The 13818-nt window shown below is 36.5% G+C and overlaps 1 protein-coding gene across 10 annotated transcripts in view; it reads right to left on the reverse strand.

The window, feature by feature from the left end:
* GAS2 (growth arrest specific 2) overlaps positions 1-13818 on the reverse strand; it is a 139835-nt gene that overhangs the window by 27156 nt on the left and 98861 nt on the right. For 6 of the 10 annotated variants that reach the window (XM_045578030.1, XM_045578031.1, XM_045578028.1 and 3 more), the window contains one exon: positions 4122-4175. The exons of 2 other annotated variants lie outside the window; for them this stretch is intronic. In XM_045578030.1, coding sequence (XP_045433986.1) covers positions 4122-4175 — 54 coding nt within the window. Of the gene's footprint in view, positions 1-4121; positions 4179-4499; positions 4519-13818 lie in introns of those variants that run through there. 2 more of the 10 variants (XR_006740916.1, XM_036426865.2) reach the window with 2 other exon arrangements.

Raw genomic sequence — 13818 nt, forward strand, 5'->3', positions numbered from 1 at the left:
ATGTCCCTTTTCTATATGCTTCTGAGCTTGGTGCATGCTGTTTCCTTTCTGATTCTACTTGCAACGCTTTCCTTTTTCCTTAGCATCCTGGAGTCTCATCTTTTCTTTATCCTAATAGCATTTCTTGGTTTCATAAGTTCAGATTAATAGAAAATCCTATGATAGGTAATAATATTGGAAATTCCAACTCCAAATCTGAAGAATTTCTCACCTGAAAGATTAATGAAAGGTAGATGTCTAAATTAAATTTGATGTCTCTCCCAACATGACCTAAGTCCTTAATGTCAATATACCAAGTATTGCTTTAAGTTCTCTCCCAAGCATCTCAGCTATGTGTCCCTTAGATAAATCTTCAAATGGTTTGCTATTGGGGGTGGGGGGGATATCTAGGATTGTTCTTTTAAAATATGGCCAAAAGTCTCTGTTAATATAGCACCCTAAATACATGTTGCTCAAAGATATGTCTTGTTTTAAAAGCCCTTCACTCTAAGGAAATCAGAGAGAGAACATGGCTGAGGATAAGCCAGTTTTAGTAGATCCAACATGCAGTAATATGAGAAAGCACTAGTTTATTCTGGAAAAATACTTAAATAGGTTTAGAGATTACTGAGTATGATATTACATGTAAAATAAAAAAAATAAAAAAAATTACCTTGACATATTTAACTGGGAATGTCTGGGCAGCAAAGCCTGGGTGGAGGCATTTTAAGTACATCAACACTTCCCTCAGTTGCCTCTGGTTATGTGGAAACTGCTATACTCTAAGTGGTTAAAATGCTTACTGTGTTTTCTATAGCCTGCTGTGGGAAGGGAGTCAAAAGTGCCATCCTGGGTCCTGACCAGAGTTCCAAATGTCAGCCCACACCCAGAAGGGTTTGGGTTCAACTCCAGGTCAAGGGCACATACCTAGGTTGCAGGTTCAATCCCTGGTCCTGGTCAGGGTGCACGCAGAAGGCAACCAATCGATGTATCTCTCTCAAATCCATGTTTCTCTCTCACTCTCCCCTCCACACTTTTCCATTCTATCTAAATATCAATGGAAAAAATATCCTCAAGTGAGGATTAACAACAACAACAAAAAATGGCATCTTGGGAGTGAAATTATCTAAGACGTGCCATCAAGGGCAGGCAGAAAAGGTAATCTAGCTACAAAGAGAGCAACAGTTCACACCAAACAGTCCCAGGACAAGTGTCAATTCCAGCCCTGTACCCACCTGGCAAGACCCAAAGGTGGTCTAAATCTGAGGGACTAAGACTGAGGGGTAGAACTGGGCAGAAGATGACTAGAACATAGGACCCTTCTGTGGAAAGGTATATGAAACAAGGCAGGGAAAACTGAAAACTAGGTACAGACTAGGGTCATGAGAATTGGGTTTTTGATTGTTGTTTTTTTTAAAATATATATTTTATTGATTTTTTTATAGAGAGGAAGGGAGAGGGATAGAGAGTTAGAAACATCAATGAGAAACATTGACCAGCTGCCTCCTGAACACCTCCTACTGTGGATGTGCCTACAACCAAGTTATATGTCCCTGAACGAAATCGATCCTGGGACCCTTGCGTCCACAGGCTGATGCTCTATCCACTGAGCCAAACCAGTCAGGGCTCATTTTCTTTTGTTTTGTTTTGGTTTTGGTTTTGGTTTTTTATGTGTATGTGTTTTTTTGGTCGGGGAGGCTTAGGCCTGGAGGCACTTGCAACTAAGGTATGTGACCTTGAACCAAATCAAACCTGGGACCCTTTGGTATGCAGACCGACACTCTATCCACTGAGCCAAACCAGCTAGAGCTAGACTCAAGGCTGAAGACAGCTTGGCAAGCCTCTCAGCAAGAGTCTCAGGGTCAGAAGGCAGAGCTTCCTTTAGGGAGTGGTATGACAGCAAAGCAGAACCACAAGCAGCAGACTGCAGCCCTGGAGGAAGAATTAGGGGGTTGGCCTCTGATGCTCTCCAGGTATTTCAGCCCTTGGGTCCAAGATGTGATAAAGCCTTCCAAGTCCAGCTTGCCAAGATCTCAGAAGTCCTTCATATTCTCCAGAACCTCCTGGGTTCAAAGCTGAAAGGACTGATGACCCTGGAAGGGGCTGCACTTGCTGAAGGGCCTTTCATTGTTCCAGGACCAGAAAAGAGCCCAGTGATAAAGCTCAGCTCCAAGCATTACAGGCTCTCTGAGAAATTTCTCCAGGAGCATGTCTTGACCTTGATTTTTGTGCATTTCACTTCAATTAGGACAATGTCATTGTTGTCATTCTACATCTACATCTACATTTAAATAGAAAAACAAGGAACTAGGATGAGGGTGCCATTCCAGAAACTTGGCAAACAACCCTCTCTTTCTCTAATTCATCTTCTCTGGAGGCGGGGGAAGGGGGGGATGCAGAGAAAAGTAGAGAAAAGAACTCTATTTTTTTAAGCCTCTCCATAGCGGGGCTTGAACTGCCCCTCCCCCAAAACAACTAGCATGCCAGCACCATTACAAACCTTCCCTATAAAGTCATGATGTCTATTGAGATCATATGAACTTCAAAGATTTTCTTTAGAGACTCACCCTTAAGTCAAAGAATTATGACTAGGTTATCAGATAACTATATTCTATTTCAATTTGTGCCCTCAAAAAAGACACTTATGAAAAAAAAAATACTTTTAAGATAAACAAGGAGAGGTGTGGCAATTTAAGTAGTGAAAAGAATACAGACTCTCATATTCTTTGAACAAAGAAATCCAGTCAGGCAACATTTTCCCTTTCAACCAAGTAACATCTGAATAAGTGAAAGGCAAACTTCACACTCATGCAGCAAGACTGGTTCAGTCAATCTTGGTGATAAATGGGGATCAAGGATGTCATAGCCAGGTTAGCACAAGAGACGTGGATTCACCTTCATTTAATGATCATGGTATCTCCCCTGACAAGTAAGTATTCACCTTATTTTAATAGTAATTTGCCTCGTAAGTCTTTATGAAATGTCTTCAGCAGGTCCAAGGAAAGTTATGTCTACTGTTTCTGCCCCACTTGATCAGCAACTCTAATGGTTTATAAATATATTTTCATGTCCTTTGAGAGGACTTTGAAAGTGACTCTTCAAGAACTAACCTCTTTCTCATACTTGTCAATCATTAATGTCTATAACCAATTAAATATGTCACTGTCAGAATCATTAGTATTGCATGACCAACTATTTATATTGTTTAGCATAATTTTTACAAAGAAACAGTTTATACAGAAACAGTATCCTCCATAATTTTAATAGTTCTTGGACATTTCACATATTCATGTATTTGATGACTAAATGAAGAATAAATTATGCATAAATAAATACATTTAATACTTTTTAAAATAAAATCTAACCTAAATTCTCATAATGTAGTTTCAAGATATATTTATCCTACTTAAATAATTTACAAAATTATTTTGTATTTATGCAAAACAGGTAACACTTACTCTAGTAAGTGGCTCTTTCTAGATCAGAATGATTAATAGTTAAAAATTAAAAATGAACCAACCATTCTATGCACACTGGCAACTCAAGTCCTATTTCATTCCTATCCTCTTTAACCTGTGTTGTATCAAAGTACTAAATCCCATTGTGTTAGGTAAGGCCCTGCTTATATATCGGGTGAGTATGGTGTCAGGAGCAGAGACGTGGCAGGGGTCCATGAGGCTGCAGGTGTGAGAGAACACAGGGCAATTTGTGCAATGGGAGTAGACAGGGAGTATCCTGCAGTTATAAGCTGCTTTGTTTTTATTCCACAGGCATATCATCTTCAATATTTTAAAGCAAAGACTAAGATGATATTGCCTATAGAAGCTAAAACAAGCCTTATTCTTTTGAACCCTTTTACAAAAAACTTAATGAGGGAATACTCTGGAATTGCATGGGGACTGTACTCAGAAAAGACAAAAATGCAAGGAACCTGCTTCCCACCCACTCTCAATCTGCCCCAGATTGTTATTTTTACAAAATATAATGGGAAAACCAAAGGAGAACCATCATCTGAATACCTCACTAAAAACAAAATAAATTATTCACTTTTTGTTGCCCAACTTCCCTCATTTGTCTATAGGTCAAAGCTCCACGGTGAAAGCCAAGTAGAGAGGTTTCCCCTTAGTTATCTAAGTAATTACCTTAAATGTCTGCTTTGCTTTGGCTGTGGAGACATAGTAACAACCATGAAGACCCTACTGAAACAAGAAGATAGGAAGTTCATCAAATGCTCTCCATCTCCATTGCAGAAAGCACACGAACATTACCTGAAAATGCAAACTGTGGTCTTTTGTGACAAGATTAAAAGAAACCTTTTTTTTTTTTTTAAGTTACAATGAGAATGACTACTTGTATATTTTTTTCACATCCTACAGTGAAGGATTATTATTGCCTAATAATCCGCACTAAGGGGTCACTGAAGCACACATAATTTGAGGATTGTCGACTGTGCTGGCCACTGGCATTTTAAAACACAAATGTCAGAACTATCTGTTTCCTTGGGTCCTGTGGTTTCCTGCTCATTGCTCAGAACTCTCACTATAAAAATGAGAGATACATGTAAGGAAACAATTTTGCCTGGGAAACAGATGTCAAGTCCGTGCCTAGTTTCCACAAGAGAAACATACCAGACTCTAGAGAATATCTGATGAAGTCCTAGAAAAAAAAAAGTTAAGTAAATGAAGCCATTATTTTCCATGCAAAACTTCCTATGTTCAGGGAGATCCTGCCATCTTGTTTGGACTTCCCTGGTGCCCATCCAGCTCACCGATGTTGGCCCCTGCTTCTGTTTAAGGCCCTACCATTTTGTTTACTCTCTGAAAACCATGTGACCCATCAGGCACTCTACCAGGTCCTTCTGCTGTAATTAAAAATGTACTGAAGCAGCATTCTAATCTCACGATGGCCACACACTCACAAAGAGACACCTACGTTGTCTGACAGGTAATTTGTTGAAAGGCCTTCAGTCAGAATTGAAGGCCATGTCCCAGATTCCCTAACTAAGCATTCTGGTTCTCAAGAGAACTCATCCTTGGGAGGCATTTTCTACCCTTTATATGATTAGATACTATTATGGCTATAAGGTCTTCATCTATTAGCCACGGCTAGCTTCCTCTTTCCTCTAGTTAGTGTATAGACATGTGCTATCTGTCAGATCTATTCAATATATCTGTCAGATCTATATATCTATGCATGTGAAGGAAGATCCTGTTCAATCCTTGATGCCAAGATGTCAATTAAATTCAGATCTCTCTGGAATTCTTTTCTTGCACACTGGAGGGTTTCTTTTTGTTATAAATGTTGAGAAAAAGAGAGAGAGAGAGAGAGAGAGAGAGAGAGAGAGAGAGAGAGAGAGAGAGAGAGAGAGAGAGAGAGGAGATCTTCAAGGGTGGATATGAGAAACATTTCTCACCTTGCTCCTGAGACCACTTCTAGTTCCTTGTCATATTAATTATAGATTGTTAAGGAAATGGAAGGAAGCAGAAAGATGTTTGGCAAACAACCGCGTGGGAGAGGGATTTTGTGATATATGCGTTGTACTGCCAAGTACCTCCTGGTGCGAGGCTGACACCCACCTTAGCCTTACTCCTAGCAGTTGGGTGGAGCAACATGACATTAAAAAATTCCTAGTGTTCTGAAGGCCATAGGAGTTTCCATAATTTTTCTATTAACCCATCATGTCAAAAGACCATGAAAAGCAAAAATGAGTCTTGGACTGGGTAAAATTATGATGGATAACACAATGATGGGTGATGACACATTAATGTGTTACAGTTTCGAAATGGGGTTCTCCGAAACCTTATGCCTGATGCCAAAGTTAGGAGACAGGTTTTAAGTCAGGCCTGCCCTTTCCCAGCTTTCAAATGATGCCTCAGAGACTATCCCATTATCTCTGCTCCACATCTTCTATGAGGCTGGATTTCCAAAAGATAAGACAAATGCCTGTGTTCAGAGTGAAAGTTAGAGACTGTTCACCAAGGTGTCAGTTTCTGGGAAAATGAACAAATACAGTAAAACACTGGATGGATTGATTGGTTCAAAAAACAAAAACAAAAACAGGTGAGGGTGTGTGTGTGTGTGTGTGTGAGAAAACCCTTTACATGGTGACTTCTCAAATCATTATAAACTTTCTCATGGAGTGTACAGCCCCTTAAGCTGTGTCTATGATGCAAACTAGATTAGAAGAGCTCTGAGCTGGAGAGAGAGCATTTCTCTGTAATAGCCACGAGTGTGCGAAAGACAGGGTGTGAGGGTAGTGCAGGAGGATGGAAAGTTGACAAGAGAAGCCAGTGTGCAAAAGTAACGGTGATGTAAAAAATTAAAAAAACGAAATGCTGCAATCAAGAGAAATGCAATGCAGTGAATTCATGTGGAGGATCTTTTAGGGAAACAGCAAATAACTCTCCAAATAACTCACTGGGAATTTTTCTTTTTTACGAACATCAGGATTTTCATTATAAAACAAGTTAAGAATACATGTATATCCTAAGGCCAATATTAAACCCAAATCCCTTATACATCGTTCCTCCCAAAATCTATACAAAAATTTCCTCAGGATCTTAGTATGATTCTAACAAGATGGCAGGAAATGGCACAAGGTATCCTAAACGCAGCACAGGAACAAGCTTCCAATAAAAATGTTAGCGTTAATAGAATTGAAACATGCCATCCCAGTGAACTAAAATTTGGTGTGAACTGGTACGGCTCCTGCAATGAAAGGCTGGGCATTAGGAAAAAGGAGGCACCTTCTGAGTCCGGGACCAAGATTCCATGTTTTTACCGAGGAACTGAAAATCAAAATGAAACGTATTAGAGAAGAAATGCAAAGCAAGGTCTAAAATGGCCAAGTCACACTGAAGCTCAGTGATATTACAAAAAAAAAAAAAAAAAAAAAGGATACCATTAAATAAATGAGTCCTGTTTTATTCTATAATAGTCCCTGATGTAATGAAAAAAAATTTCTACCACGCTTGACTACATTCAATACTAACTCAAGATGGCCACGTTAGCAAAGTACATTTCTTAATAAATCTGGCTGCATCCTGTCATCCTGTTTATGCAACTGAAGCTCATGGGAGGATTAAATATAATTTATACTGACAGATATTTCACAGGTTTATTCCTTGGCTGCTAGAACACTCATCAATAATTTAAGGCCATGACACATTATGTGTAATTGTTTCATTTCTTTCCCTTTTGCAAAAAGTCACTCACATTTTTTAATCATTAAAATCATTCACATTTGTGTCATCATAGAACACATAAACCAAGAAATGTTCTTGTTAGGAAGATTACAAAAGGAAAGAGGAGAAAAGTCTTATAAACTTTACAAATTCACATGACTATGTAATGTCTACTTTGTAATGCAGGGCAAATAATCCTTAAATCAAAAACACAATGAAAAGCAAATGTTTCCATTGTTGTTAAATTTAAAAACAAAACAAAACCACACAACAGAACTTCAAAGGGAAATTTTATTGTGTAGTTGAAAATATATGAAATTTAATATATATAAAAATTTATAATGTGATTTAACCCTGTATCAACCACTTACTAGTAGGATTACCTTGGGAAAGTTGTTAAATCTATTTAATTTGCAGTTGCCTCACTTCAGGAAGATATGTAAATTAACAATCACACTGATTCTTTTCAAAGATAGTAAAGTAATGAAAATAAAATCAGATGATGTATAAGTCAATGTACTTTTACAAATCATATAAAAGTAAGATATTCTGTACCACCATTATGTACCATGATAAAAACAGTTAAGAAACATTATGCTTTAAAAAAATTACTTGACATCCATTTTTAGGGAACTTGCTTTTATAAAAGCCTTGGTAGCTATGCCAAGTTTTCAGTTTGAACTTTGTCCTAAGTTCAACTTAGCCCCTTTCATAAAAGTATAAAAGCATATGCAAGACAATTGCACCCTTTACCCCACTATAAGATGCTCAGAAACTCCTTTTACACATAATCAAATTTAATCTTAATTGCATAAAGCAAACTGTAAATGGAAATCAACTTGAGAATATTGCTTAGTTTCTTCATTCCCAGAACAAATTTTTGCTTTGCAAGTTTGATCAGTATATATTGAAAAAGTTAATAAATATGTTGTACAACACTGTGAAAGCTATACGGGTTGTCTTTTCTGATTTTTTTTTTGGGGGGGAAGGGTGACAGGGTGGTTGCTATTTTATTTTTTAGTACTCTTTGTTTCCTGGGTACTTTCTTCTGACTCTCCAACCAGGATTGGCTATCAAATTTAACAATTTTCCACAGCTCACAAGGTGCAGCTCTTGAAGGGATAAACAAATTAAGAGCTGCACCTGAAGTACAGGTCATTTATTAATGGATGCTGAAAGGTAGAGGAGCAATATTCATAAGATGACCTGCCTGAAGACCAGACAGTCTGAAAGGGAATGAAAGCCTACACTGCAGTTAAAACCCTGGGCTTTGCTGTTAGGTATGTTGAATTCAAAAAAAGGCTGTGATTCTTAAAGTGGTGTGGCCTTGAACAAGTACTAGTAATTAATTCCCTAATCTTGGTTTCTTTATAGATAAAATGGAAATAATAGTGCCTATCTCAAAGAGTTGTGAGGGCTAAATAAAAGAATCCAAGGAAAGTAATTAGAAAAGCACCTGACACAAAGAAAACAGTCAGTGGATATTAAATAATATATGTAATGAAACGTAGTGAACATAAAAAATCAATATATATATATATTGATTACAGAGAGGAAGGGAGAGGGAGAGAGAAATAGAAACATCAATGATGAGAGAGAATCACTGTTAGGCTGTCTCCTGTATATCCTCTACTGGGGATTGAGCCTGCAACCTGGGTATGTGCTCTGACCGGAAATCAAATCGTGACCTTCTGGTTCACAGGTCAATATAAAGTGGGCTATCCCGGCTGGACATAAGGTTTATTTTTCTTACAAAATACTTGACTAGGGGTTAAACTTCAAGTACAGAGAAATCAAGTTAATATTTCTTTTAAACTAAAATGCCAAATGATCACATTAATTTAACTTCCTCACATTGTGCCTTTTCACTACGCGTGTACACCTCACACTACAATACATACATCTTATGTTTATGTATGTATATATGCGCAATAAATATATCTTAATGGCAGCAATGCTATAGCAATGCAGAAATGAAAATGCAGGTCATACGACCTGTGCACTTTCACACTGAAGCTATTTAATTTTTGAGTGTGAATTTCTGTAAATGTGAATAATTTTGATGTGTGGCTAATCTAATATAAGAACTTATCCATTTACTCTAGAAGCGAGGTGGAAGAGACTCACAAATATATTGCACCACTTAAAGGCACTGTAAACCTCGCTCATCAGGTCAGCTGAAAGGTAGACATCATTTTAAAAACACTACTCATTGCGAAGTGGCCAAATAACAAATTCTCAGGGAAAAAGAATCTTTGGCTTTGAGTTCTAATTTATTTATTGTTCTTTACAGTTGCTATACCTCTTAACAACTCCTTGGAAAAAATAAGTGAATTCTCTAACTTAAGAAACAATATAGAGATCTGCCCATATATAAATATTAGCTAATCTTTCCATTCTTGTAAAAGAATGCATTTCTTCTTGCTTTTAAAAGTGGTGCCAAATGCAGTGTGGGGTAGAATTTTCGGCAAAGCCTACTTTAGAATTGTATCTGCTTAAGGTTTTCAAAGGATAAATCTCAGAAAAACAACAGCTGATTCATTTTTACAGTTATGGTTAATCATTATTTATTTTTCATTCATGCAGGACATTTGCCTTTTGCAGAAAAAAGTTTAAGAGGACTTAATAACATTTGCAAAGTCCCTTGAGAGATGTTACCAAAAGTGTAAATTATAAACATATTATTAGACTAGCCTCATTTAACATGAATAAATTAAAAACAAATGAGTGTCTTTAATGGAGCAAAATATTATTTAAAAATTTAAAATCTAAAAATAAAGTGCTTGAATACATTTTAAATGTTGCTGCTTGCTTTTCCTGAATTTGAGGTAGTTGAACTAAGAAAAGGACGCAGTTTGAAAATATGAACTTGCTAATAACAGCCATGTTTCTCTCACCATGGACTAGAGCATTATAAATGCTGTCTGAGATTTCACATACATCAGAGGCAAACATGGTCATATTTTTTTCCTTGAAATGAATGTAAGCCATTAGACAGCTTTAAAACCCTAATCACTGCTCCCATAAATTGCTAAATGAGAGGAAAGGTTCATATTAATATGTTTTTTTTAATGAATTTTCGACATTTAGCTGTTGAGTAATGTCTTTTTGTGTAATGTTTCCACTAAGATAAATGGAAGTATTACTGTGCTTTCTACTTCTTTAAAAGTCCTTTGCATTTTTACATAACAGCCCATTTTTCATTACCAGGGAAGGTATGCAATTTGAACCAGGCTACTTTTTTACTCACAGGAAATCAATATGTGTCATAAGAGCAGAAAAGGAAGTAATATCACTCGCTATCATTGGACCTTAGAGTGAGTCCCAGAAGGCATTGCCAGGTTGGGTTGCTATAGCAACAGAGCTCTGGTGCTTCTTTTGCTTGGTTTGTTACAGTGAGTTGTTTTTTATCACACTGGTATAATCCTGAAGGATTTTTATAGTAAAGAAGAAATTACAATGAACCAATAACAATGTGTATGACCTTTCCATTGCTCTGAGATGATTTTATTTAAAAGTAATAGAAAGAAGGCGACTTCATAACATTTCAAATCCCTTTGCTGACATCCAATTAAATTATTCATCATATTTTTCTTCAGGCTTAAAAGTCACACTTCTTAAAATGAGAAGAAAAAAAGTATCCTGAACCATTAGGGTGTCAACAGGGACCTCATATGGTTTTGTCTTGCTGTTATTTTTTATGCAAGATTTTATTTTATTTTTAATTTATTTTCTTTTTTATTAAATGTATGCGGTGACATTGGTTAATAAGATTATATAGGTTTCAAGTGTACAATCCTGACACATCATCTATATATTGCATTGTGTCTTATGGTTTTACCAAATGTGAAAGTCTGCTATAAAAAGGTCCTGAAATAATATTAATCCACTTAAAAATATCCGAAATTAGCAAGAAGACTCAACAAGACTCAAATGGAAATAGAGAAGATTTATCTTTTAAGTTCTATTTTAAAAATATCAGGACATATAACAATACATCTTATGATGTATAGATGCTTAAATGGTTTTGAGTATTACACTAGATAGGCCATATAAATCTTTTGAACAGTGTCTGGCATATGAATAAACACCTAATAAGTATTGTTATAATTGTAACAATCCACACATTATACCCCTTTATTTACAGTAGGAACTATTGATTATGCAATTATAACGCCTTTTGAATTCTGAATATTTTTAAAGTAAAAATGATATAAGGAAACACTACTTTAGTTGAACCTCAAATATAGTGTAAAAAGGTGCAGTTCTTTTTTCAGAATACTAAGCTTATGAATAAAACATTTGCATTTAATTGACATGTTACAGGGAACTAGCTTGGAGTAGAGTGAATTATGGGTTTGGGAGTAAAAACTTAAATTTTGTTTATCACACTAGATACTTCAGACTTAGTTTCTCTAGGTCTGGGCGGGGGGGAAACACGACTTTTATATTTTCACTTGTAACAAACGTGTGAAAACAATTCCTGAGTTGTGTGGTAGAGGGGACTCGGTGTATAGAAAACATTTGCTAAAATGCCCCTCACACAAGATACTTTTTAATTTTAGCTGTCTTTCCTTTAAAGGGTTTCTAGTCATTTCCTTGAATTATAATTTCCAAATAGAACTTTAAGGTAAAAATGAGTACAAATTCAACTTTTCTTGGAAGTACTTTAATCTATATGGGGTTTAACTCTGGCAAATGTAGAAAACTTTCAATTCAGTATAATTCTATGTTATAAAATAATTATTGAACTTGCTTCAATTAATAATTCCTTTCCCAACGTATGTTTTCATAACCTCCTAAGCTCAGGATGATGCTCTGGGAGGTTTTTTTTTTTATTATTTAAAAGAAGGTGGGAAAGGACAATTTCTATGGTTAGTTATGGTCAGACACATTTGGAAAATGCTACATAGTATATTTCACTGTATACTGTGGGATTAATAGTTCACATTATTCACCCTATAAGAAATCCCAGATAAAACCAGTTAAACAAATCAATATTGCTTACTAGTAGAGAACATAAATTCAAGAGTTGGGCCTTTGAATCCCTCCTTCACCACCTATTAGCTTATGTCTTTGAGAAGTTACTCATCTCCATGTTTCAGCTTTCTCATCTGTAAAATGGGAATGGTGACATACCAGGATGAGAAGTACAATGAGATCGATCACGTGCTCAGACAGAGCTAATGAAGTCAACTATCGGTAATAAGAGTAACTAAAGAAACTTGTTTAACTCTTTTCCATAATAACTCTTCTTTATAAATAATACTTTGAATATCTTCTGGAACTATTATTTCCCGGAACACACTTTGAGCACGTTAGTTAAAGTACAATGTTAGGGTAGTGATAAACTGTAATTAAGTGATAAAACTGTAAAAAGTATTCATCATATCAGTGCCCAGAGCAAGTAGCACAAAAAGTCAGCTATCTCACAATACAGGACCCCACTTGTTTGCTTGCTATTGTGCCAGAAAGTCTTATTACAAGAACATTAAAGCAACAATGGTAAGTATGAAGCTTTTACCTCAGGAACATTTTATTCTTTAGAGCCATTTACAAATCAATGTATCATATTAGCAAAGATCAGTTCATCATGTTAGGTGATTTTTGCAGGTCCCTAAAAATTTAGCTTTAAAGGAAAGGGGGATCATGATTGAAGCTTACATGCCTAAGAGAGAGAAATTGGAGTACAATTATGGGGCCTGCAGAGAGAAGGGACAATTTACAGATGTTGGCATGTTTTCTAGTACTAACCCAAAACAACTGGGGGGAGTTTCTGAAATGGAGAGATAAAATAGTAAAGAAAGATAAAAGGTAAAAGCATCAGCCAAGGAAACATACGCTATAGTTCCACAACAAAAACGCCAAGTCCTCCCTGGTCTACAACAACATGACTCCATGAACTTCCCTACCCTGGGCCAGAGGATCAGAAAAGTGAACAGTCAGCTCATTAATATGACCCCTTCTAAAAGTCCTTTTATTTACTCTCAGATCTGCAACTGTATCAGGTCACTGGTTTCTCTTCTTCTGAAGAGTTCATGTTGTTAATGTCATCATCAGAAGCAAATGCTCATTCCTAGTTTTATGTTCCCAACAATTAAAAACTATTTTCAATGATTTCTATTCCCTTCTAGATTTAATCCTAAGTATGCATCCTTTCCACAAAGTGGCATTTTCAATATGTAACTACAATTTCAAAGTCTGTGTTTCCCCCCACTTGTGTTACCTAGAAGTCATTACCTAGTACCTGAGCGGTTGTAGTCTTCCATGACTGGATATGCAACGATCTCTAGTTGTGGTGTTGTATGACAAGTTTCTTCCTTCTTATAGTTGTTGTTTTTTTTTTAGATTGTTTCAAACTTCAGCACACTTCAGAATCACCTGCAGGGCTTGTTAAAACACAGGTGGCTGAGCCATACCCTCAGGGAGCTTCTGATTTATTGAATCAGGGTGAGGCCAAGAACCTGCACTTCCAAGGAGTTCCCAGGTAATGCTGATGCTGCTTCTCTTGAGATCACTTTTAAAAACTACTGCTGGACTATTTACACGGAATATTGTCACCATGGAATTGAGGCTGACAAATAAAATAGCACAGGCCTTTTTATGGCATGTGGAAACCTTCCCCACTAGCTTATACACATTCATATTGCCAACT

This window comes from Pipistrellus kuhlii, unplaced genomic scaffold (genome assembly GCF_014108245.1).
Source record: "Pipistrellus kuhlii isolate mPipKuh1 unplaced genomic scaffold, mPipKuh1.p scaffold_m20_p_9, whole genome shotgun sequence".
Taxonomy (NCBI): Eukaryota; Metazoa; Chordata; class Mammalia; order Chiroptera; family Vespertilionidae; genus Pipistrellus; species Pipistrellus kuhlii.